General features: G+C 41.9%; 1 protein-coding gene across 1 annotated transcript in view; it reads right to left on the bottom strand.

Annotated features, from left to right (window-relative positions):
• LOC137298680 (uncharacterized) overlaps window positions 1-25,271 on the bottom strand; it is a 146,537-nt gene that overhangs the window by 50,554 nt on the left and 70,712 nt on the right. Inside the window, exons 47-80 of the mRNA XM_067830962.1 lie at window positions 24,989-25,153; window positions 23,888-24,169; window positions 22,373-23,176; window positions 21,946-22,128; window positions 21,089-21,216; window positions 20,617-20,761; window positions 20,204-20,350; window positions 19,298-19,573; window positions 18,619-18,870; window positions 17,781-18,083; window positions 17,110-17,358; window positions 16,605-16,826; window positions 15,212-15,358; window positions 14,747-14,862; window positions 14,012-14,289; window positions 12,876-13,165; window positions 12,482-12,634; window positions 11,892-12,095; window positions 11,110-11,283; window positions 9,489-9,771; window positions 8,908-9,158; window positions 8,286-8,423; window positions 7,303-7,492; window positions 6,476-6,657; window positions 5,777-6,001; window positions 5,121-5,458; window positions 4,550-4,718; window positions 3,917-4,078; window positions 3,525-3,677; window positions 2,914-3,093; window positions 1,860-2,081; window positions 1,287-1,397; window positions 674-907; window positions 171-296 (exon numbers count right to left, since the gene is read on the bottom strand). Coding sequence (XP_067687063.1) covers window positions 171-296; window positions 674-907; window positions 1,287-1,397; window positions 1,860-2,081; window positions 2,914-3,093; window positions 3,525-3,677; window positions 3,917-4,078; window positions 4,550-4,718; window positions 5,121-5,458; window positions 5,777-6,001; window positions 6,476-6,657; window positions 7,303-7,492; window positions 8,286-8,423; window positions 8,908-9,158; window positions 9,489-9,771; window positions 11,110-11,283; window positions 11,892-12,095; window positions 12,482-12,634; window positions 12,876-13,165; window positions 14,012-14,289; window positions 14,747-14,862; window positions 15,212-15,358; window positions 16,605-16,826; window positions 17,110-17,358; window positions 17,781-18,083; window positions 18,619-18,870; window positions 19,298-19,573; window positions 20,204-20,350; window positions 20,617-20,761; window positions 21,089-21,216; window positions 21,946-22,128; window positions 22,373-23,176; window positions 23,888-24,169; window positions 24,989-25,153 — 7,482 coding nt within the window. The remainder of the gene's footprint in view (window positions 1-170; window positions 297-673; window positions 908-1,286; window positions 1,398-1,859; window positions 2,082-2,913; window positions 3,094-3,524; window positions 3,678-3,916; window positions 4,079-4,549; window positions 4,719-5,120; window positions 5,459-5,776; window positions 6,002-6,475; window positions 6,658-7,302; window positions 7,493-8,285; window positions 8,424-8,907; window positions 9,159-9,488; window positions 9,772-11,109; window positions 11,284-11,891; window positions 12,096-12,481; window positions 12,635-12,875; window positions 13,166-14,011; window positions 14,290-14,746; window positions 14,863-15,211; window positions 15,359-16,604; window positions 16,827-17,109; window positions 17,359-17,780; window positions 18,084-18,618; window positions 18,871-19,297; window positions 19,574-20,203; window positions 20,351-20,616; window positions 20,762-21,088; window positions 21,217-21,945; window positions 22,129-22,372; window positions 23,177-23,887; window positions 24,170-24,988; window positions 25,154-25,271) is intronic.

Consider the following 25,271-nt stretch of genomic DNA (forward strand, 5'->3'; position numbering starts at 1 on the left):
AAGTCAGCATTACATAGGCTTGAGTCTGTCTGATAACAACTCTGATACCACTGCTTCAATAGGATTACTAAGGTATGTGTATTCATATTTGGAACCTGCATGATGACAAGAACCTACTGAATCTCCACAATTACATGGAAGGAGTGAAAATTAGTGCTGTTTAATCTCACCTTCTGGGCAGTATCGGCCAGCTGTACAGATTTCAGGGGCCTTGTTGTCAGAACCAGAGACACAGTAGAAGCCAGGGGAGCATTTCCCGGTGGGTTCTGTCAGTCCAGAGATCTCACAGTACCAACCTGAAAAAGACCATCACACATGACAAACCTTCATGGATACACAGTACTAATGACTTTAGTTGACTTTTGTGATGTCATCAAAATAGCTACAACATAGGAATGACTGTTGAATACTTGCTCATGGTCTTCTTGAAATCTCATGGCTGTTTGACAACCTGAACACTCTTATGATGGTGGCTGTTTTAGAAGTTTGAAAATGTTCCATGGGCGAAATGAGAGACACAGACCAATGAAAACATACAATACTGCAATGGAAGAAAACATTTTTTTTACAACAACGTTAGAATCTGATGCGATGGTGTTACTTTTCACAGAATAAAGCGATGTATATCTATAAAATTACTATCATTTGACACTGTCAAGTAAAGAATTCTTGCCTTTAGTGCAGGGTGTGCAGTCAGTGACGTTCATCAGCTGTGTGTTGTTGGAGTATGTCCCTGGAGGACATTTGATTGGTTCTGTGGTCTGTTCAGGACAGTAGTGACCCACAGGGCAGCGGTCTGCATCCAGGCCCTGTGTCGGAGCTGCAGTCATACTTCCTGTGCGGCAGTAGTACCCTGCTGTACAGGGTAGGGATGGGTACACAGTACCTGCTGGGCAGTAGTAGCCACCTGGACAGAAATCAATGAGTTAATGAGGGAAAGGGGTTAATGACAGTTGGTAACATATCATTTTCACCAATATTTGGTATGAAAACATTTTACCATTCATATTGTGGCATCAAGGAGTCAGTGTGTCAGTTGGAGTTTACACTGCTTTTAGCAATATTCAAGCAATATCACAGCAAGTGACAAAAGAAATTGGTTTCACACAGTTCAGCCATTAAGAAAAGTTTGATCAGTATACAATATCGTAGACAGGACAGAAGTAAGTCAATATGAAGTATAGTTATCATGACAGAGTTAACCATGACCTGCTTGGTCTATACAAAGCATGGTAACCAAGACAAAATGAACCAGCATCAAGTAGGTGAATATGAAATATAATTACCTAGGCAGAATGGGCACTCAGTGTCAGCTCTCAGTCCTGTCATGTTGTTGTAGGTGCCACTGGGACAGGGGAACTCTGTGGCTACCTTAGTGCCATTGGGGCAGTAGTATCCTAAACACAAATAACAGAAACAGGCATGCATAGAGTATTTTTTTGTTTGTTGCTTAAAAATGCACTCAGCATTATTCTGGCTGTATGGCGGTGGTCTGTGAAGAATTGACTGAGGGACGATGCAATCCAGTTATTAACAGCATAAGCATCGATCTACACAACTGGGATATGATGACATGTGTCGACCTGACCACCCATCAACTGCTTCTGCTGATGACCAATTCTAGCCCAGATCTTGTCCACAGAATATTTACCAATGTATTTTTTGGTTACAAATATCTCAAGATTCACCACAAAACACTTACCAAAAATGAAATGCTATCATGATTGGCTCTATTTAATTTGTGACAAAATATCATAGTTACCTATCATCTTCAGTGCTTTATTATAAATTATGCCATGATTTGCTACAGTCTTATCACATATGTAAATGTAAAATGTGAACAAGCATTCTTGTCTTACCTTCTGGGCAGCTGTATGGTGTATAAGATGTGATTGGTCCAACAGAATTATCACAGTAGAATCCAGCCACACATTCCTTGCAGTCCCATTGGCCAGTGAGGTCCTGGTAGGTGCCGGACTTACACATGATCTGATTACTGGATCCTGTGGGACAGTAGTACCCACCCTGGCACTCGTACGCACTTGGGTTACGTACATTCTGACCCTCTGGGCAGTAGTAGCCTGGAAGAGAAGCATCACTGAATTGTCATTAGCAATAAAAATTGCTGTATTTTTCATGTCTTCCTGGCATATATATAAATATCAGCATACAGCGATCATACAGCATGAGATAGTCTGAAATAATCATTGTTTCAGTCTGCACTTGTTAAGAGTTCTAACTTTGAGTGCTAAATCTGACATAATCATTTCGGCATACCTCGCAAACAGTACAATGCAGGGTTTGTCAAGCTGTACTGCTGTTATACCTTGCTGTCTATAGACACTGAACTGACCTCTTCTCTAAGCTGCTCTATCTACCCATGGTTACCCACCTCTGCTTTAAGCTGCTCTAACTGGAGAAGGTTACCCATCTATGCTCTACCAATGGTCTAAGCTGCCCTGTCTACAGATGTTTACTCACCTATGTTCTAAACTTCTCCCTCCACAGATGGTTACCAACCTATGCTCTACACTTATCCCTCCACAGATGGTTACTAACCTATACTCTAACCTTCTCCCTCCACAGATGGTTACCAACCCATGCTCAAGGCTGGTCTGTCACCCTCCTATGCTCTAACCTGCCCTGTCTACAGATGGTTCCCCACCTATGCTCTAAGCTGCATTGTCGACAGATGGTTACCCACCTTTGCTCAAAGCTGGTCTGTCACCATCCTATGCTCTAACCTGCCCTGTCTACAGATGGTTACCCACCTATGCTCTAAGCTGCATTGTCGACAGATGGTTACCAACCTTTGCTCAAAGCTGGTCTGTCACCCTCCTATGCTGTAAGCTGGTCTGCCTACACATGGTCACCAAATCAGATGGGACTTATATTTGCAGATGGTGTACATACCTCGGTCACAATCACCATCAGGAGCCTCGAGGCCACTCTGGTTACAGTATTTCCCAGCTGTGCAGATGATGCACCAGGAGACATTCTGAGCTCCAAGACTGGGCTGATAGTATCCAGGATCACACGGACTTGGGGAACCAGTGCCCTCAACACAGTAGTAACCAGCTGGGCAGTGGTTACCTGGAAACAAAGGTCCGAGATGAAGGTGTGACCCAAAACTGTCACTTTTAGTTTAATCTAAAAATATCCATCCACATACGTTATACAACTACGTTCGTGTTTGATACAGCAATATTTAACACCACACCACTGGTAATATTCTATATGCATTACGGCATATACAATAAGGAGTCATATTATTTCCTATCTTTTCAACAATCATGCAGTATGATCTGCAATGAGGCAATGCCAACTGTGTAGCCTTACAATCCATAAAGAGAAGACATGAATCAGTCTGAAGGTGCCAGGAAAAGAGATTCATTGATTGGCAATTGTGTCCATTGTGTTCTTAGCCAAATGTAGTGTACAGGAGACACCATTTTGAGCAGATAGATTTTGATATTTTTATCTATGCAGCACAGTGTAGGGTCATGGCACATTGGGCAACTTACCTCCAGTACCAGTTGGCCTGTCTGTGGTGGAGTTTGAATCACAGTAATATCCTGCCATACAAGGTCCTCTTGGCGAGTCCATCATGTTGCTGTCACAGTACTTTCCATGGTCACAACCCAAGGGTGCTGCACTGCCCCTAGGACAGTAGGTTCCTGGTGGAGAGAGAATTCAACAGTTTGGTCGAAGAGTGAGTGAGTGATTTGGGTTTTATGCTGCTTTTAGCACTATTCCAGCAATATCATCCAAGGGACACCAGAAATGGGCTTCACACATTGCACCCAGTGGGGATTAAAACCATTGTCTTCGGAACACTTTAACCACATGGATACTTCATCACCCCAGATTATAACAAACTTCATAATGAATATGCTGCACACAAAACAAGTATTACCTGCCAAGCACTGTCCACCCTCCGGGCTTGATGGTGTGGGTTGGGCTGAGCCTGAGGTACAGTACCAGCCAGGGTCACACTGGTCTGTGGGGGTGAAGAGCCCTGAGGAGCCACAGTACCACCCTGGGGTACAGGGGCTGCAGGAGGACAGGTTTCCTTGGGCTGAGGGAAAACGACATCATCAACACACTGAACAAATTCAACAATCCAAAAATATAAGCAATGATATTAAGCACACACTGATTTTTGCATCTTTCATTTTGTTCTCAATCCCTCACTCTGCAATATTCCAGCTATATTATAGACATTTTTAACAGTCGAGTCTAGACCAGACAATCCACTGATCAACAGCATGAGCATCAATCTACGCAAGTAGTATACGATGATATGAACCAAATTACCAAGCTTGACCTTCTGATTCTTTTAGTCGCCTCTTGCAATGAGCATGTCTTGGTGAAGACCAAATGTAACCAGAATCTTTGAAGGTCATACACTGATCTGACAGGTAACTCATAACCACAACACAGATAATAAAACTACAACTGTTGTACTTGAACAATCCAAACTCGCCACTAGTCCTACAGTTGGCTTGTCTTGGAGAAGCGACGAATGAAGTTTGTTACTTAGTCTCACCGGTGAGGTTGTTGAATGTTCCCTGTGGGCAAGGGTACTGGATGTCATACTGTGTCCCATCCAGGCAGTAATGTCCAGAGGGACATGGCTTGTCGCTGTAGGTGGTGCTGTTGGCGATGCAGTAGTAACCCGCTGGACATGTCTCACAGGATGCTTGGGTGTCCTTGTCCTGGAAGGGAAGGTCAAGTGCAACACTTATACATACACCTTCCCATAATACTGCACTAGGATGGATGCAAATCCCATATACTGAGTAAACAAGTTTAGTGTAATGGCACACACAGCAATATTGCAACTATAAGGCAAAAGTTTGTAAATAATTGAGTCTGGACCTGACAATTCAGTGATCAACAGGATGAACATCAATCAACGCAGTTGGCATATGATGATATGTGTCAATCAAGTCAGAGAGCCTGACCACCTGATCCTGTTAGTTGCCTTTTACAACAAACATTGGTTACTGAAGATCAATTCTAACCTGGATCTTCTTGGGATAAATCCCATACACTAACACTTCTGACAGTCATATTGTGAAGATCGCTTTGTGGAAGATGCTCTGCTCAACATTTACCTGATATGTTCCAGCCTCACAGCCCTCTGGGATGACAGTAGCTCCTGGACACTTATGTCCAATAGGGCATATGCCTCCCGTTCCAGTATGGCTGCCAGTTGGTGTCGGGGTGTCGACACCTGTCGTGCAGTAGTAGCCAGGGCTACAGTCACCAGTAGGGGCGGTGAGGTTGGTGGTGTCACAGTACTGTCCACCAGTGCATTGCAGACACTCAGACACATCCATTAGACCTAGCATGTTGCTGTAGGTCCCAGCTGGACATGCTGTCCAGTTCCGTCCGGTTCCAGCTGGACAGTAGAACCCACGTGGGCAGAGACGATATCCAGAGGTGGAGTTACCTATAAGAATAACATTCAGCGTAAGTTTTCACATCAGAAGATAGAGAATTGGTCGTTTACAAAATCAAAGAGAACATATTTTAAAAAAAAGTCTCCTCTATATTTATTCTTAACTGATTCAGTCCAAAACAACAAGTGAAGTGTCTGAGAGGCACTCTGATGAGTAGTTCTATTGTATCCTAATGTGACAAAAAATCTGATGCGGAAGTGAAGATGGATTCACTTCTGTGAAACCAACATAATCAGGATCCAAACAATCAGATCAACGGGACATAAACAACTGAACTTCGTCTGATATTCAGTGCATATGAATCTGACCTGCAATGACTTCTTCAGGTACACAGTAGAACCCTGCAGGGCAGATGAGACACTGGTCAGCCTGGGTGAAGTTGGTGTATGTTCCAGCTTCACATGGAACAGGCTGTCCGCTGCCGAGAGGACAGTGCAGACCAATCGGACATGGTGTCTCTACAGGATTCTGGACATGGTCACCTCCGGGACAATAGAAACCTGGGTCACAGTCATCCACTGGCGCTGACAAACCTGTGCATCAACAAATGCTTCTTTGTATAGAGGTCATATCCAGTTAGAGGTAAGCACTTTGGTACATTATACAAACGTAATGTGTCTGGACTGTTCTTGTTTCCATGTAAGAAACATATATTTCTGAGGATAGAACATATTTTACATGAAAAAGGATATGAATCAAATCGCCTTGAGATTATGGAAGGAATGTGTTGAGGAGAAAATGCAGTCCTACAGTATTGTAGATGCACATGTTAATAAGAAATAAGAAATCAAGTCCATGTTCCATGTCATGACAAAACCTGTCATAAAAATCTTGCTTCATTCATTTCTAAAAATAACAGGCTAGATCAATATTTTTTACAAACTGAATTGCTCTCTGAGTTCACTGGAGTCTGAATCTTCTGACACAGCCAGCACAGCTTCCAATTAGGATGTTCAATATCACTAGCTTCCATAATTTAACTTCCAGTAAAAGAGAGGTATATTCACCTGTGTCATTGCAGTATTTCCCTTCATCACAGTCTGTGCACTGAGTGACGTTTGCTAAGCCCTCTGTATTGGTGTAGGTTCCAGCAGGGCATGGGGTCGGGGCTCCAGAACCCTCAGGGCAGTAGTTCCCGATTGGGCAGATGTCTTGACGTGAATGGTTGGATCCCAAGACACAGTAGTACCTAGAGATGAAATCACCATTACAGTCATATCGACCTGTTTTATCAGCATATACATCATGTTTGAGTGAGTGAATACGCCTTCATATTACCCTGATCATGGAAAGGTGTAGTAAAAAAGTAAAGCACAGTGAAGTGTGTATTGTTCCAAGTTTAGGGGAATACGTTCTGGATAATAATCCCTGAGAACAAGGAGATATCTGATATCATGAATTGAAGGCTGAGGAATTCAAATATGAGAATATGAATTTAATTTATTTTATCTACCAAAACTGTCTTTAGTTGATATACTACATTCGCAATGTCTCAGTGAGAGAAACATCTTTTAGGATACTTTTATTCACAATCTAACCAATTCATAGTGTGAGTGAGTGCCTTTAGTTTTATGCTGCACTCGGCAATATTCCAGCTATATGGCAGTGGCCTGTCAATAATTGACCAGTCAATCCAATCGTCAACAGCACGAGCATCGATCTTTGCAATTGGGAACTGATGATGTGCGTCAACCAAGCAAGCCTGACCACCTGATCCTGTAAGTCACCTTTTGTGGCAAGAAAGGACTGCTGAAGACATACTTTACCCTGAATATGAGGGCCAGTAATTCTCAGGGAAATTTAATACTTTAAATGTTAATGTGATGGTGCTCACCCAGCTTCACATGGTGCACTGACTTCTGTCATACCAGTGTCCTCGCAGTATGCACCTGCAGTACACAGAGTACAGTCCCCTTCCTTCTCCAGACCAGTTCGGTTGTTAAACGTTCCCTTTGGACAGGGATAGGGGTCTGCTGTGCCCTCCACACAGTAATGGCCAACAGGGCAGATGTTAGCATCTGCGCCTACAGAAGATGAAAGATGTTTAAGATGTGGTCAAATACAGCTTTTAACTTGTTTCAGTCATATCACTGGATGAGGGATGGAATCGCCAAAGGAAGTCTGAGAGTAACATATGTTATAATTGGGATTACGCTTTTTCAGTAAAGTACAAATACTAGAACATTTTTGTTCCATTCGGGAGTCTTACCCACATCCCCAGAGTTGACCACTTTCTAAATGGTATTGTGTAATCAAAGTCTGAGAGGTTTTCTGACACCCATATGTACAAATATATGCTTATCTTAAGGAGCAAAACATGATTATGTTTCTGGATTGCTAAAGGGATGTGTGAGTGAGTGAGTGAGTTAAGTTTTACACAGCACTAATCAATACTCTAGCTCTATGTTGACTGTCTATAAATTATCAAGACTGGACAAGACAATCCAGTGATCAACTGCATGAGCATTGACCTGTGCAACTGGTATACAATGAAAGGTGTCAAGCAAGTCAGTAAGCCAGACCATCCATTTCCGTTAGTCGCCTCCAGTGACAGAAGATCAGTTCTCTGACCCTCATGGGTTCAAATGGCATGTATGTTTGCATAGCAGATTGCAGTACCATTGATATCAAGGTCACCCCTACTCTTGAACAACTATCCACTTTAGAATAGAGACTGATATGACAACAGATTTCCAAATTTAGAAATAAGATCAAATGATATTTTTAAGTCAAAGAAACTGAATGTCAAGTTGAAATAAAACCATAACACAAAATACCACTGTACATCTCCATGTTAATATGTATACTGCATATTACCTTGATCTGGAGCTGAGATGTTGGCATACTGTTTACAGAAGTAGCCGGCGGAGCAGAGGTTGGTAGGCTGGGTCATGCCTGGGTTGGGGCAGTAGAATCCCCCAGAACAGGGAGAACACTGACTCTCCATTGACAGACCTGCAACACAAACAACAGCACTCACTAAATGCTTGTCATAGGACTAACTTTACCTCATAATCAAGACAAAAATATCTGTTATCATAAATATATAGCTCAATATACATCACAATAATAAAATAGCAGACATATTCCTGAACATAAATTATGCAAGGTTATTGTGTATTCTTTACATAGATATGACTTTCATAGCTATATACCTGGCAGATTTTTTTGGTTTTCACAAACAATCAGACGTGATGACATGTCTCTAAATCAGTTCATTGCCATTCACACAAAGTAGACTTTCAAACAGAGTGAGTGATTTGGTTAGTTTTACGCCTCTGTTTGCAATGTTTCAACAACATCACAGCCGGGGAAACAAGAGACTGGCTTCACATATTGTACCCATGTGGGGAATTGAACCTGGTATTTGGCATGAGAAGCAAACTTCAACCACTGGGCTACCCCAACAAAGAGAAATGACAAGCAAAAACATTGTTACCAGTGAGGTTGTTGTATGTGCCAACAGGGCAGGGGAACTCCTGATTGAAGCGTGTTCCTTCTGGGCAGTAGTATCCCATTGGGCAGATGGTGGTGGAGTTGTCCAGGATGACGATGCTCATGGTGTTGTCACAGAAGTAGCCAGCAGGGCATATTTTGCAAGAAGACTGGATCTCCTGATCTTGGTAGGTTCCGTTCTCACACCTGATGGCTGCAGGGCTTCCCACAGGACAGTAGTGGCCAACTGGGCATCTGGAGAGGGGAGATGCATGTAGGGAGACCAGTGAAATTAGGGTACTGCAACTGCAGTATTATTTTGATCGTCAGATGTGGAGCAGCAGCTTCAGATAATTACCTTGCTCTGTACGAGCCTTACAAACCAATAAAATTGTATTGGCACATAAAGTTTTAAACACTCTCAAGAATGTATATCTAGGTGAAAAGTTGATATTGGTGACAGGTCACAGCAATTCAAAACAACACATAATCAAATGCTCCTGTTGAGCCTCAAGTAACATAATTCTACATCATAACTCTACACTTAGAGTTAGCATCCTATGATTGTCCTCACATATCGCTTACCTTGTATCATATGGGGTGGATGAGTTGTCTCCCCCTGGGCAGTAGTATCCAGCACTGCAGCTCCCAACAGGCAGTTCCAGTCCTGAACCTGGACAATACATTCCTGCTGTACACAGCTTGCAGTCAGACTCGGCATCCTGCTCTGTCACATTCAGATAGTATCCCATCATGCACGGTTGTTTAGCTCCACTTCCTTCTGGACAGTAATGGCCGACAGGACAGATGTTTCCAGTCACATCATCAGTAGGAGTGGGAGTGCTAGCTTGTAGGGTACAGTAATAGCCTGTCAAAAAAACATCATCGTCATTGTCATCGTCATTGTTCTCCCAACCCCAACAACAGTGGCACATGAGACAATTAAACGCAAATAAATACAATAAATGTCAAAGACTGAGACAAGAATGAATTTCAAGCACTGAAGTGGAGCTACAAACCAAGAGGCTTACTGTGTATTTTATGGATGAGTGAGTGAGTGAGTTTAGTTTTACGCCGCACTCAGCAATATTACTGCTATATGGCGGCGGTCTGTAAATAATCGAGTCTGGACCAGACAATCCAGTGATCAACAACATGAGCATCGATCTGCGCAATTGGGAACCGATGACATGCGTCAACCAAGTCAGCGAGCCTGACTACCCGATCCCATTAGTCACCTCTTACGACCAGCTGAGTCGCCTTTTATGGCAAGCATGGGTTGCTGAAGGCCTATTCTACCCCGGTACCTTCACGGGTCATTTTATGGATGAAGACATCATAATGATTTTGGTTTGGTTTGTTGTTTAATGCACTCTATATAGGGTTGGTCTGTAATCAAATTTGGACGAGACAATCCAGTGATCAACAGCATGAGCATCGATCTATGTCATTGCTATACCATTACATGTGTCAACAAAACTGGTGAGCCTGACCTCCCGATCAAATTAGTTGCCTTCAAATTACAACAAGAATGGGTCGCTGAAAACAATTCTAACCCCAACTGTCACATGTATATGTGTATTACATACAACAAACTCCCTGGATCTCGAACTCCTGAATCTCGAATCGTCTTCATATGCCAAACCTATTCTTTGGTCCAAATCTCTTCTTATATATTTATCATTATATCGTGAAGTCAGACACATATACACACGATATCTCTAACCTGAGAAGTAGTCCCAAGATCAGCTAATCATATAAATGTTGTATCTCAATACTGAACTGTACTCACCATAAACATTTTGCGGACATGTTCAATCCCTTGTCAACAAACAATTACTTACATAAACAATTTCACTTACATGGCTAAAAAACATGTGGGTTAGTTAAACTGAGTTCACTGCATCACTGCCACTTTGTTTTGAAAATTATATAACTTATATATGATGATTACTGTGACACGAATAACAAAATGAAACTAGGATTTTTTTGTTTTCTACATTGTCATATACAAGTTCAATGTATATGCAGTAGTATGTGCACAATATACATATATACAATGTATTTCAGTCTTGAATCACACGATATCTTGAATCTGTCTTGATGGTCCCTGTGGGTTTGCGATTCAGGGAGTTTACTGTTGATACACACAGCATAATGGTATGGAATACATAACGGTAGAGTCTGAAGACTAACAACCACTGACCTGGAGTGCAGTTGCCAGTGGGAAGGTCCAGGCTAGCAACCTGACAGTAAGTTCCAGGGTCACATGGTACTGGGGCATGGGATCCCAGCGGGCAGTAGTAGCCTGGCTGACACTCTCCTCCCTCAGCAGGGTCCACAGGTGCCTTGGAGGTGGAATTCCTTGTACAGTACCAACCTGGAAACATTTGAACTTGTCATAACCATGGTGGGTGGGTGCGTGAGTGAGTAATTTACTTATGAGCAGATTTTAGCAATATTACAGCAATATCAATCAAGGGGACACAAGAAATTCAGCGTGACTAGGCCACCCCACTGCCCTCAGACGTGTCAAGTCAATCTGAATGACCCATTGACCTACAAAGTGTCCTTCAAATATAATCCTGCTTATTTACACTGAAGAATTGATGTGGTTTCAGGTACTGACTTTTGAAGGAGCATCAAGACTAATTCTGGGCAGTAGATCCCATAGTGCATCTGGAGACTCTAATAAGTACTAAAAATGTGTTAAATGTGGTCAGGATATTCCTCCTACTGCCAGAACCTGAAGCTATGTAGTGGTAAGTAAACAAAAGACACTATCAACAGGCTCCATTTCCAAACCCACTTCAGCTTAAATCCATATCATCCTTCATTGAACACTCCTCTGTGCACTCATCTTTTTCAATCTACTAAAACAACAATGTGTGTTACTTAAATGATTTCTAAAATAAACAATCTATCCATTGACATATCCAACAACAGAAGACATTGTGCAAGAGGTGTCACAACAAACTTTGTACCAACCTTCATCACATTTCCCTGTGGGGAAGCCGAGTCCATCAGTCTCACAGTACTCGCCTCCCGGACAGGGTAGACAATCCATTACATCTCGTGCCATGGTCAGGTTGTAGTAGGTTCCGGCAGGGCAAGGGTACTGATGTGCAGCAGTGGTGCCATCACGGCAGTAGTAACCTGAGGGGCAGGGGGTGCTCCAGTAGTCGTCTGCTCCTGCATCAACATGGAACATCAGTGAATGAAGGCTCAAGCTATTTTTGAAACAGTAATGGCTGTCTTAGGGAGGGATCAACTGGTGTTGAAAGAAACTGCTTATCTCTTGAACATCAGATATGCTTACCATTTTGATGATGCTCAAGATCATGGCATTGTTTTGACAGGTGGAGTCCATAAACAGGACAAAGCTGCTAAGGAACCAATCACCATCAAATCCTGGCAGAGTGTTTGCTAATACAAACTGATCAACTGACCCCATTTCAACCAGAGAATAACTAATAATATCCAATAAAGTCAAACAAATAGTATTTGAAGCCAGAGTTGCCATTTGGAAATATCATTTAACATGGGTTTTGACAATGCTGATGAGCAGTAATAATTACCTTCAAGACAGTAGTACCCTGCGGGGCAGGTGTAACACAGGGCCAGACCTGTGATGTTGCTGTAGGAACCGGGGCCACATGGGATGGGGTGTGATGTTCCTTGTGGGCAGTAGTGACCAACAGGGCAGATTCCACCCACTCCAGTCTCAATACCTGGCAAAACAAATACCAAACATAAAGCCATGCTCCACACCAACAAGTGAGTGAGGGACCTTCATGGGTCTCCACACCAACAAAATGTAACAGCATTAATATGTGTGATGAATTTATCAACAATGTCATTTACACAGTACAGGGAGAATGAACTATGCTTATATCAGTGGTAATCATGAACAGACTTTTAGGAGGAATTTGGACAGCATAGTATCTATGAGGTATCAGATATATCACACACCTGCATCAGCACACGTTCCAATGATAAGTGCAGAGTTATTTCCACTTGGTCTGGCACGGTCAAGGCCATATTCACAGAAGTATCCCTCATCACACATTCCGGTAGGAGCTATGGCTCCACGTTGGTTGCAGTAATAACCACCAGTACACTGTTCACACTGGCTCTCATTGGCCAGGCCAGTCATGTTGCTGAACGTTCCGTGTGGACAAGGCTGCCAGTTGATGCCTGTTCCTTCAGGGCAGTAGTAGCCTTCAGGGCACTGCTGCACCAGGTCGCCCTTGATACAGTACCTGGAGGATCATTGCAAGGACTCATTATGACCATTCCATACCTCTGACTTGTCTTGACTGATTAAAATTATTTGCGTATGAAAACCTAGATGCAGCAGGATATTTAGTCTCTTTCTCACAGTCCCTGAACCACATTATTTACCCACCAGTCTAGCCCTTTCTGCCAAATGCTAAAGTCCAAAATGAAGCAAAACAATTTCCTCAGGTTATGATCTCATTTCTCATTGAGAGTCTTTTTCATTTTAAAATGAATAGTTAGTTTCCATCAAAATTACATGTACTCAGAGATCAGGGACTAAGCAAACCCAAAAAGTGAGTGAGTGAGTGAGTTTAGTTGTACGCTGTACTCAGCAATATTCCAGCTATATGGCAGTGGCATATAAATAATAGAGTCTGGACAAGACAATCCAGTGATCAACAGCATGAGCATCGACCTGCACAGCTGGGAACCAATGACATGTGCGTCAACAAGTCATCTTACCTGACCACCCTATTCCATTAGTCGTGTCTTACGATTAGCATAGTCGCCTTTCATGGCAAGTCTGGGTTGCTGAACACCTATTCTACCCCGGACATTCATGGATCACAACCCCAAGGAGATGCTGTCTACAAGTTTGGAACAGAAACACAATCTTGACTGACGAAAATGGGCTTCATGTTTTTCTATGTACTCATTTGCAGTTGTTTTCAAAGAGATGACTAACATCATGTTTGTCTGCTACCTTCTGCTGCTGGTGTCAGATCAGAGCCACTTGCTTTCTCCATTGTCAATAGCTATATCAGATTTATATATAAAATGGCCCAATACATAATTTCAGAACATCAAGCTGTAGATCTCATACTTACCATCCTTCTGGGCAAATGTAGCACTCGGAGGCCATAGTATGATTCATGTAGGTCCCATTGGCACATGGCACAGGTTGTGACGAGTTGAGTGGACAGTAGTGTCCAACAATACACACATAATCAGAGGGTCTGGAGGCATTCTGACCAGGTGGGCAGTAGAACCCTGGCTCACATGCCCCAGATGTCACATTGAGGCCGGCCAAGTCACAGAACTGACCTTCAGTACATGGGGTACAGCCATCTGAGCTGTTGATACCAGTGTAGGGATTGAATGTGCCCTGAAAATGAATGGAGGCATTTCAGAAGAACCTTAAACTGACTGAAACTTTGCAACTTAAGTACCATTAAGTAACATTTCTGTAACCTAAATAGACATTAACTTACTTTCTGAGACATATTTAAATGCATTTTTCAGTTTGGATCAGTCAAAGAAATTCAAGTGATGAAACTTATGAAAATTAGGTTTGGTCTTGATGTTGTTTAATGTTGCAATATTTGTGCTATATGGCAGTGGTCTGTAAACAATCGAGTCCAGATGACACAATCCAGTGATCAACAGCATGAGTATCGATTTACACACTTGGGATACGATGACATGTCAACCAAGCCAACAACCCTGACCTCCTAATTCTGTTAGTTGCTTCTTACAACAAGCATAGGATACTGACACCCATTTCTCACCCAGATCGTCACAGGTCCATTAGAATCAGAAAGCAGAGAGAACATGGAACATACCTCTGGACATAGTTCAGGCACTCCAGTACCTTCAGGGCAGAACCTCCCTTCTGGACAGATCTCACTTGTCCTTGAACTTGACCCCACAACACAGAAGTAGCCAGCAGAGCATGGTCCTAGAGGAGAAGTGGTATTAATGAAGAGACATAATCACGGTAGATCTTGTTTACGATCACAGCAAACGTTACAACATCAAACTAAGCACTAAAGCATCTCCTCCTTACTTGTCTTGTTAGCAGTGACATAAAGTCAAATCTACCAAGCTGTAACAGCTTATAAACACAAGTTAGAAACTTGTACAACTTACAGAAGAGTGTGCCAGCATGACTGTCAGAGCAAAGACATCTAGATCACCCCAGACCAAAATCTTGACCAATCATTTCTTACAAACAATGAGTATGGATATGGTGCTGACAGCCCAAGAAACAGACAAATCAGTATATGATTAACGTCTTCAACAGCTACCTTCTGTATCTGTAAGTCCTGGAGTCTCACAGTACCGTCCTGAGAGGCACTGGGTACAGTTAGGTTCACTTTCAAGGCCATCCGTTGCACCAAATGTTCCTGGTGGACATGGCACAGGGTCTGCCGTGCCTTCAGGACAGTAGGAACCTGTCAAGAGACACAGAGTAATAACAGAAGACATTAGAAATATCACCATTAACAGTATTATGTTTTACAGTAATCGTGTATATTTTCACTTCGGGCAATTTTCGCAGAAAGTTCATAAAAGACGTAATAGAATAGTTGTTTTTCATGCATTTCAGTGAATGATGCTATCCATCACAAAGTTTTCATATCAGATAGACATGGATGCGATGATCAAAGCGAGCCTCCATAATTAAATCGTGTTTACCAAAACAACCAGAGAGAGAAGTGAGAATACACTTGTGTCAACAATGACAACACTTGTCCCATAAGCAGATTAACTGAGAACAAATTAAGGAAGAGTGTTCTGCAAAAATCACCACCTGTATGGATCTTAGTTGATGTATTGTGCTAGGTTATGACCTGTGACAAAACTGCTTCATGCATCTGTTTTAGCATTAAACATTGTGTCTGGGCACTAAGTTCAAGGGGACTAAAGTCAAGTTGTCACGTGTTTGTGTTCTTAGACATTGTTGAAAGTGACAGTTTTAATAAATGAATCATACATTACATAAGTTCTGGCCAAATAATTTACCCAGATGAATTTTTGCCAGTCTCCAGGACTTGTTTGCCAAAAATATACTGGTCCTTTGAGTGGTAAAATACAGACCGGAAAATGTTTGGAAACACTGTATTGGTCATAATCGACTTGACCATGACTATTTCGCTTGGTATGATTATTGGCACATGATCTTTTTGCGCTAAAAGCGTGAAAATTAATCCCATATGAAAATAACTACGATTAGAATAGTTTGTTGCTTTTGAGAAACTTGCCCAGATTTAATTATCATGCACACAGGTGAGACTGTCTGTCTAGGTTTTCTTCATTCTTAACATTCAATCCCTGCCATGCATATGGTAAGCAAACCCACGGCCACCTGTTTCATCATGCAGTTACAGCAAAGTCTGTTTGTTGTATAACACCAAACTTCACAAGAGTCTACGCTAGTAGTCTGTACATAACTAGTCTAACATAGTCTAAACCAGACAATCCCATGATCAACAGCATCAGCATCGATCTACACAACAGGGATACAATGACACTTGTCAACAAAGTCTGACCACCCGACTGTGACTGAAGATCAATTCTCACAGGTCCACTCAATGGGAACTAGATGTAGATGTTACAATAGGTGCTAAGCATGGGGGTTATCACAACAACATAATTGCCATGGAAACTGCCTTTTGACAAGAAAGTCAGTGAGGTTACCTTGTGGGCAGACATCAGCATCTCCAGTCTGGTTTGGTGTGAGATACATGGCAAACCGTTTACAATAGTAGCCAGCAGCACAGAGGGCGGTGGGCTGTGACTGTCCGACGACGCCACAGTAGTAGCCTCCAGAGCATGGCGTACACTCATTACTTGATTTGAGGCCAGTCAGGTTGTTGAAGGTCCCAAGAGGGCAAGGATACTGGTCACTGTGCTGGGTACCTGGTGGAACACATCACCATCATAGATGATAGAGAATCTGACCCAGAAGAAATAATTAGTTTCCTTTTGATGAAATTCAAATGTTTGTTCTCCAGTGGATATTTGCTGCTGAAGTAGAAGAATATAATATCAAACAAGTTGGGATTTCCATAAAATAGCATGACAGCCACAGCTAGCAGAAAATCTTACATTGGGCCACAAACTTGTTCTTGAACTTCAGTATACACCTATAATCAATTTCAACATTTATTTTTTTGGTCAACTAAAGGATCATGGATCTCACCTGGTGGGCAGTAATATCCTTCAGGACATTTGATGGTGTCATTGACATAGACAACTCCATAGCTGTTGTCACAGTAGTAGCCTTCGGGGCACTCATCACAGGTAGACTGCCCTGTATTCTCTTGGTAGAAGCCACTGGGACAGATAGTTGGGGAAGCACTGTGTTCGGGGCAGTAATGGCCGACAGTACAGAGATATGGATTTGGAGTTCTCTCCCCTTGGGGACAATAGTATCCAGCACTGCAGTTTCCTAGAATAGGGAGATTAACATATTACAACAATTTAATGATAGTGAACAGTTTTACTTAATTCTGCTTTTAAAATTATTGTGCAGTAAATAAATAAATAAATAAATAAATAAATAAATAAATAAATAAATAAATAAATAAATAAATAAATAAATAAATAAATAAATAAATAAATAAATAAATAAATAAATAAATAAATAAATAAATAAATAAATAAATAAATAAATAAATAAATAATGTTTCTTGGTGCATAGTCAAACTGATTCCGGCTTTTTAACAATCAATAAATGATCAACAGCAGGTATAAAGATCCATGCCAACCACAGCATTAGCTTTAGTTGTAGTGACAATTTTAACTGATAAAACAACAATCAGCAAACCAAAGCAGAAAGAGTCGATTACAAAGGGAATTCCAGCAACCAACCTGACGTGAGAGTCAGATTGTAGTCTCCGCAGTACTCTCCAAAGGAGCAGGTGACACAGTCTGTGGGGTCGGTGTTGTGGGTGCTGCCACTGTAGGTGCCGGGACTGCAGGGAGAGGGCGCTGCCGATCCCGACATGCAGTAAAAGCCTGCAGGACATAGGTCTCCAGTTATGCCATCAGTGGGCATGGCATTGGTTGCCTTCAGGATACAGTAGTAGCCTGCTGTGCAGTTGTCTGTTGGAGCTGCTAGTCCAGCAATGTGGCAGTACTTGCCCCCAGGGCAGGGCTGGGGGTCAGAGGAGCCTGAGGGACAGGAGAAACTCTTCAAATGAAGTTAGTATTAGCTTATTACATATTTTTATTACTATGTTTTGGAGGACAGAAATTGTAACCATTTGGGGAATCAAACCTGTGTCTTCAGCGTGACTAGCCAACACTTTAACCACAAGGCTGAATAGTACCACTACATCATTTCAGTTTCACTATTCACAATATTAACACCATCCCAGACAACGCCTTCATGTATCATGATATGATGGTCATTTAAAGAAACATTCTAAGCAAAAGATTCTTTTCATGTAATTTTCTAATATTTCACAGATTAAAATTTAACGAACAGCCTCTGAATATGTAATATATTAATTTGATCCTTATGGTTCTGATAACAAAACCTGTAAAGCATATTTACAGAAAAGGCCTAAAACTCCATCACATAATCATGGGTTGTCAACAGTATTCCATAAAGATCTCAGCACTATCACTGTAGTTGATGAAAGATCATCATATTCCAGCTGAGATATCTTTGTTGAAAAAAGGCCCAGTATTCAAGATGTCTCACCTTCAGGACAGTAGTATCCTGCCTGACATTGTCCACCATTGGTGGTTGTGTTGGGGGAGTCAGAACCTCCCGAGCAGTACCATCCCTCACTGCAGTTGCCGGTTGGTGCAATGTTGCCTTCACCCTGACAATACTTGCCCCCAGGGCAATCGAGACAGTCAGCAAGTTCTGTGGCTTTATCTACCGGGTTGTACGTGCCAGCTGGACACTTGTACTGAGTGTCAAATTCGGTGCCATTCACACAGTAGTGGCCTGAAATACAAACAGTATTTGATATTCTTTGAATAATAAAATCTGTTCAATTCTGATTATATGATGCAGTAGAGACAACAAAAGCTTCATACATTACATCAAGTGATGAACTGAACCTTGTGTTTCAGTACTATGAGCTATCCCAGTCATGACTAAGATCTTTTAAGGATAAATCTTCTTTTAATTCTTTCATTCAAGATTCTTTTAAATCTTGATCTTGATTTATCCATAAAGATCTTGGTCACAAATAATAACTTCTAAATCCTGCTAAAACACATTATCCCAGACATATCATGACCTGTCAGCACAATGAGAGAGGAGAAGGCAGTGAGGCAGGTTTCATACACTTGCCACACTCTTCAAGTGAGTGAGTAAGTATTGTTTACTGTATTGAATGGAACATGATAAGTTTTGGATAAAGACTGACCCATTGGGCAAGGTGAACTGAGGAACTCTGATGAGTTGGCCAGACAGTAGTATCCCTGGGGACACATGCTGCAAGCCTCCATTCCGATCTTGTCTGCAAAGCTTCCTGCTGCACATGGCTGGGCTTTCTCGCTCATCTCGGGGCAGTAATGGCCAAGAGGACACACACCACCGATGCCTTTATGGAAGGCCTGTTCTGGGCATGTGCAGTTGATGGCAGTGCTGTCATTACTGGCTCCAGGCATGGGGCGGTCAACGCCAGATGTGCAAAAGTATCCTGTAGAAACAATGACACTTATGTTTACATGCCTACAAATTTTCTAATCTCGCTTTTAGCAGCACATTTAGACATTTAATTTTTTCTTCTTGTTTTTTCATTTTTCTTGACATTAGAAGGATCATTATTCAAGCATTATGGGCTGCTGGGATGTGAAATTTTTTTGTCAATGATGAATGATGCAATGGATAGGATAAGGGTTGTGCAGTGAGTGAGTAAGTATGATTTTATGCTGTTTTTAGCAATATCCAAGCATGTCAGGGCAAGGTCACCAGAAATGGGCTTCACACATTGTACCCATGTGGGCAACTGAACCCATGTCTTCAGCATGATGAGCAAACACTTTAACCACTTGGCTACCCCAACCCCTCAGGAAGAAGGGGGAAGGGGAATGGGAAGAAGATGACAGTATCTAATACTATTCGACAAGGGTAAGTAACCAATCAGATTGCAGGAAACACTCACTAGTGGTTTACAATTTGAGTTGGAGAAGCTTGACTCAGCTAAAGGCAGTTCTAACAATTGTTCAAACATGCTTCTATTTCTCATCAGAAAGAGGAATGTTGTTGATCAACGAAACAGTAAAAATCACCCAAATGCCACATAGACAATGCTAAAGGGAAATTTTACCTGCAGCACAGTTTCCAGTGGGTGTGGTGAGGTGCTCCCCCATGCAGTACTGTCCAGCCAGGCAGGGTGTACACTGTGACAAGGCATACAGACCCTCCTGGTCACTGAAAGTCCCACTGGGGCAAGATGTCCAGTCAGGACCAGTACCTGTACAAAGGGAATCTTCATTAACACCTCATACAACTTTAAATAAACACTGCAAATGTATAAAACACCCTATGAAATAAAACATTTGTGTGTCTTTTTTTGTTTAAATCAAAACCTTGTAAAAAAAATAATAGAATAAAATCGACACCTTATCATAAACACACACTTGTACACACCATATTTCTAATCTAAAATCTTAACATTCAGGATCAAATTTGTGCATGAATACATTGATTAAGACTAAACAAACAAGAGATACAATCTACCTTCTGGACAGTAGTATCCTGCAGGACAAGGCCGGGCATTGAGGGTGGCATTCTCTGGTTGTACAGGAAGGCAGTAGAAGCCCATAGGGCATGGGGAACATTCTGAAGCTCCTGTGTGGTTGGTGTACGTGCCAGGCGAACATTCCTGGAGCACAATATGGTGGGCATGTCAGCAGAAAGAGTTAGATTGTCAAAATAGAAAAAGGACTGAAATACAACTGTCACAGACTTTTCAGAATCGACCTTCACCTTGTTACAGCAGGGTATTCCACTTGTGGTGATCATTACTGACAAAATTAAACAGGTCATGTGACCACTCCAATCGCCATTTCAGTTATTTATTATGAACACTATACATTCTGTGACCTACAGAATCTAATTTCCCAAACATTCAATGTTTCTCATCTCCAAATATTTGATACCTAATTTCACCTGAGAATTTCACTCTTTCCTGAGAGGAAGGACAACACACCTTGTATATCTCACTTCCATTAGGACAGTGCAGGCCTCGAGGACACAGGTTGTCAACAGGGTTGGGTACAGACATGTTGTTAGGGCAGTAGTAGCCACCCCAGCAGGTCATTGTGGCTTCTGTCATCCCTGAATAAAACAGCATTAAAACACTGGAGTTAAATGGCAGGGCTAGGTCTTGAGTCAAACTGATGCTGATTATCTGATATGATTCAAGTTAGTTTCCTAACCCCTTGCTTTGAAAAAAATCTAACAGGGATAACAGTTATTTCTTTAATGGTAGTCAAGCTTTATTATTTGCATTTTGTACCAGTGACTGTAGTTCATTTTCAGGATAATGATATATGATATGTTGGTCTGAATGCTTGATTCACTCACACTGAGAATGTAGAAACCTTTATTCTTATTGGCCAATTAGAAAATTCTGATGATGTGCATTATGTAAGAGCTGTCAAAGCTTCATGCTGGTAGGTATCACAACAAAGCATAAAATCGTAGTTCAAGTTGACAAATGATAATTCAAATGAGAGCAAAATGCTAATATTTTCCTACCCTAAACACAAATCTGAATAATCCATCTTTTACTCTGAAGGCTTATCTCCATCTTTATGAATTGCTCCAAATAACTTGACCATAGTTTACAGGGAACATAAGTACTTCTTTAACAGTAGTCAACATATATCGTGTGCATTTGGAACCTATGATTTTAGTTCATTTAAGGATACAGACATATGATATGTTTTCTGAATGATCTACTCTCTGGTGCAGAGTACACAGAAGCCATGACTGGCCAAACAGAACATTCATATAAGGCCATGTTTTGTAGTTAGCCTTTTGTATTAATATGTGGTTGTCTACCTGGATCAGGGCAGTAGTAGCCTCCAAGGCAAAGGGTACACTGGCTGGAGCTGGTGAGACCCGTGGCATTTGAGAATGTGCCAGGAGGACACTGTCTTGGCAGGTCAGTTCCCTCTGGGCAGTATGAGCCTTCCGGACAGAGCATGAACTTGGCATTGTCTGCTCGTGTGGGGCAGTAATAGCCTGTGAATGGAGGGCATGATATATGAAGGACAGAGACATGAACAGGAGTTGATTAAATCTGCATACAACCATGCCCATTCATTGTGGAACAATGTATATAGCTGTATTCTTCTGCAAGATTTTTGACAATTTGGGCTGATTAACATTAATCAGATATGCTGTGCTACAACTACACCACTGATCAGCATGACATAATGATCACCCAAAAAGTTTCCCCAATGTTTGCCTTCTTGTCCCTCCTTACCTGGAGAACACAGAGATCCTGCTGCAGTCATGTTGTAGTCGGGGCAGAAGGAGCCTCCAGTACAGTTGGTGCACTCCACCTCACTCTGCCTGCCTGTGGTGGGGTTGAAGGTGCCTGGGGGGCAGGACTGGGCAACAACACTACCCTGAGGGCAATAGAACCCTGTTGGACAGATGTCAGCATTGTCTCCCATCACTGGTGTGGAGCTGTTGGATCCTGATGTACAGAAGTAACCTGCATCACATGGGCCGACTGGCTCAGCCAGACCTTCCAAGCTACAGTGCATTCCTCCAGTACATGGTAAACAGTCTGCCACTTCTGTCTTCTCTGTTGCATTGTTGAATGTCCCGAATGGGCAAGGGAACTCATTTGCCCTTGTTGTGTTGAAAGGGCAGTAGTGGCCTTGGGGACATGAAGATAGGTTGAAGAGGACCACAGGATCTTTCACGCTGTCACAGAAGAATCCAGCTGGGCAAGACTTACAGAACTCCTGACCAAGTTCATCTTGGTATGTTCCAGAAGGACATCTGAGCTCGGAAGGACTTCCTTCAGGACAGTAGTGTCCCATGCTGCAGTTGTAGCCTGGGGGTGTAGGCGAGTCTTGACCACCTGGGCAGTAGTACCCAGCACTACAGAGACCATCAGGGACAACATTGCCACCACCAGCACAGTACTGTCCTGGGAGACACTCGGTGCAGTCTGACTCAGCATCATTCCCTGTACTGTTGAGGAAGAAGCCAGCTTGACAGAGACTTGGGGAAGGGCTGCCAGCAGGGCAGTAGGAGCCTTGTGGGCAGATATCACCTGTGATGATAGCAAATATGTAATGTTTTACTGTTTACACATTTCTACACAATCCATGTAAGTTATACAGTTAAAATTAGACACCATGATTTTAAAGGTACACAAACATGAAGTCCTTCAAAAGTGTTCGACTGTATATGTGCATTTCATGGTAACTGGGGGTGGTGGGGTACTGTAATGGTTAAAGCATTGGCTTGTCACATCAAAGACCCTATTTCAAATCCCCAAATGGGTACAATGTGTGAAGTCCATTTCTGGTGTCCCTGCTGTGATGCAATATTACTAAAAGCGATGTAAATACAAAATCAGTCAGTCAGTCAAGGTTACTGGTACATTAACCTGAATATTAATCCTCTTCTGTAACAGCAAACTACTTTGAGCATGATTCTCTCGTTAATGAGTATGGTATTAAGCTAATTTTCAGAATATTCTAACAAAATCACTTTGAAACCACTTTGATATGGAGATCAGGTATTCGGTGTGATGAGCAAACACTTTAACCAATAGGCTACCCCGGCATCCCTCTTGTCATCGATCAATGTGTATGAAACTGTAATTTCTGAACAAAACATACTGAAGGTAAATGATAAGGGAACATATGAAAGCACAAATGCCATTTTATTCTTTTTCAGGATTCTTAACAAGCTTTGTGTTGCACTGTGGGTGAGAATAAATAGAAGAATGCTGTGATGTATATAATTAATGTCCCACCTGTAGTTCCATCTGTAGGGTTACCAACTGTGGCAAGAGATGTGCAGTAGTAGCCAGGGTTACAGAGGTCTGTCGTGTTACTCAGCCTGTCAGTGGCACAGTAGTGACCCGGCGTACACGGGGTAGGGTTGGTGGAACCCTCTGGACAGAAGTATCCTGCTACACACTGGTCACCACCGACACCAGAGGGTGTTGCTGTCATTGAACCATTGATGCAGTAATATCCAGGATCGCATAATCCTGATGGTGTGGAGAGACCGGTCTGAGCGCAGTACTGTCCACCTGAAATGTTATGTCTTATATTAATTCATGGTGAAGAAAGAAACCATCACAAAGATTCAGCTTTTATCATTAAGACTGTTGAATGTGAAAGTATAATTTTAAGTTTTAAAAAGTGAGTGAGTGAGTGAGTTTCGTTTTATGTCGATATTTGCAATATTCCAGCAATATCACGGTGGGGGACACCAGATAATGAGCTTCACACATTGTGCCCATATGGGCAACCAAACACGGGTTTTCATCATGACGAGCGAACACTTTAACCACTAGGCTACCCCACCGCCCTAAGGTTTAAATAAATGCCAGAGAGCAAATGAAGTTACCCTCAGCCAATCCCAAAGACTTTCATCCATATTTCTATGCAAGGAGGTAGGCATTTCAGTTTTAAAACAAAAAGTTAATGGAATTTGTGTCCGTTAACCTTCGATGTAACTCATAATATAAAAAAACTCTGGTTAGATAGACACATCCAATTTCTTTACCTAGAGGTAGACGCTGGGACAATAACATGCAGGTAACATACATGTGGTCAATAAATAGTTCAAAACATAAATGATTGAGCTTTGAAATCATTAATGGTAAAATATAGAAAAACTTCATAAAAGTCCACTACAGTGTCTTCTTTCAGTGAGTCCCAAACCTGCTGTGGATATCTTTGTCATACCTCTAATCTAGGTAGGTTTTAGCGTTTGGTCTTTGTTTAATTAGCATTTTGTGTTTAAGATGAAAATGCACTGTAAAAAAATAATAACATAATGTTGGTTAGTTTTCCAGAACAGTTCAACATTTAAATAGCCCTGGTAATTTATCCATGTCACGTACCTGTACAGGTGAGACAGTCAGCTTTCTTTGTTCTTCTTGTTATGTTGTTGAAAGTCCCTACATCACAAGGGAACTCATTCCAGCGCTGTGTTTTTGGGGGGCAGTAGTGTCCACTCTCACAAGGGAAATCTGTATAGTTGGCTGTTCCAGCAGGGCAGTAGTAGCCTATATAACACAGAACACATAACAATGACACTGACATCAGATATTGAAAACTTTAACATCCTTTAATATCAGTATTCTGTCACTGAACACTGACATCAGATCAGTGAACACAGACATC

This window comes from Haliotis asinina, chromosome 10, assembly GCF_037392515.1.
Source record: "Haliotis asinina isolate JCU_RB_2024 chromosome 10, JCU_Hal_asi_v2, whole genome shotgun sequence".
Taxonomy (NCBI): Eukaryota; Metazoa; Mollusca; class Gastropoda; order Lepetellida; family Haliotidae; genus Haliotis; species Haliotis asinina.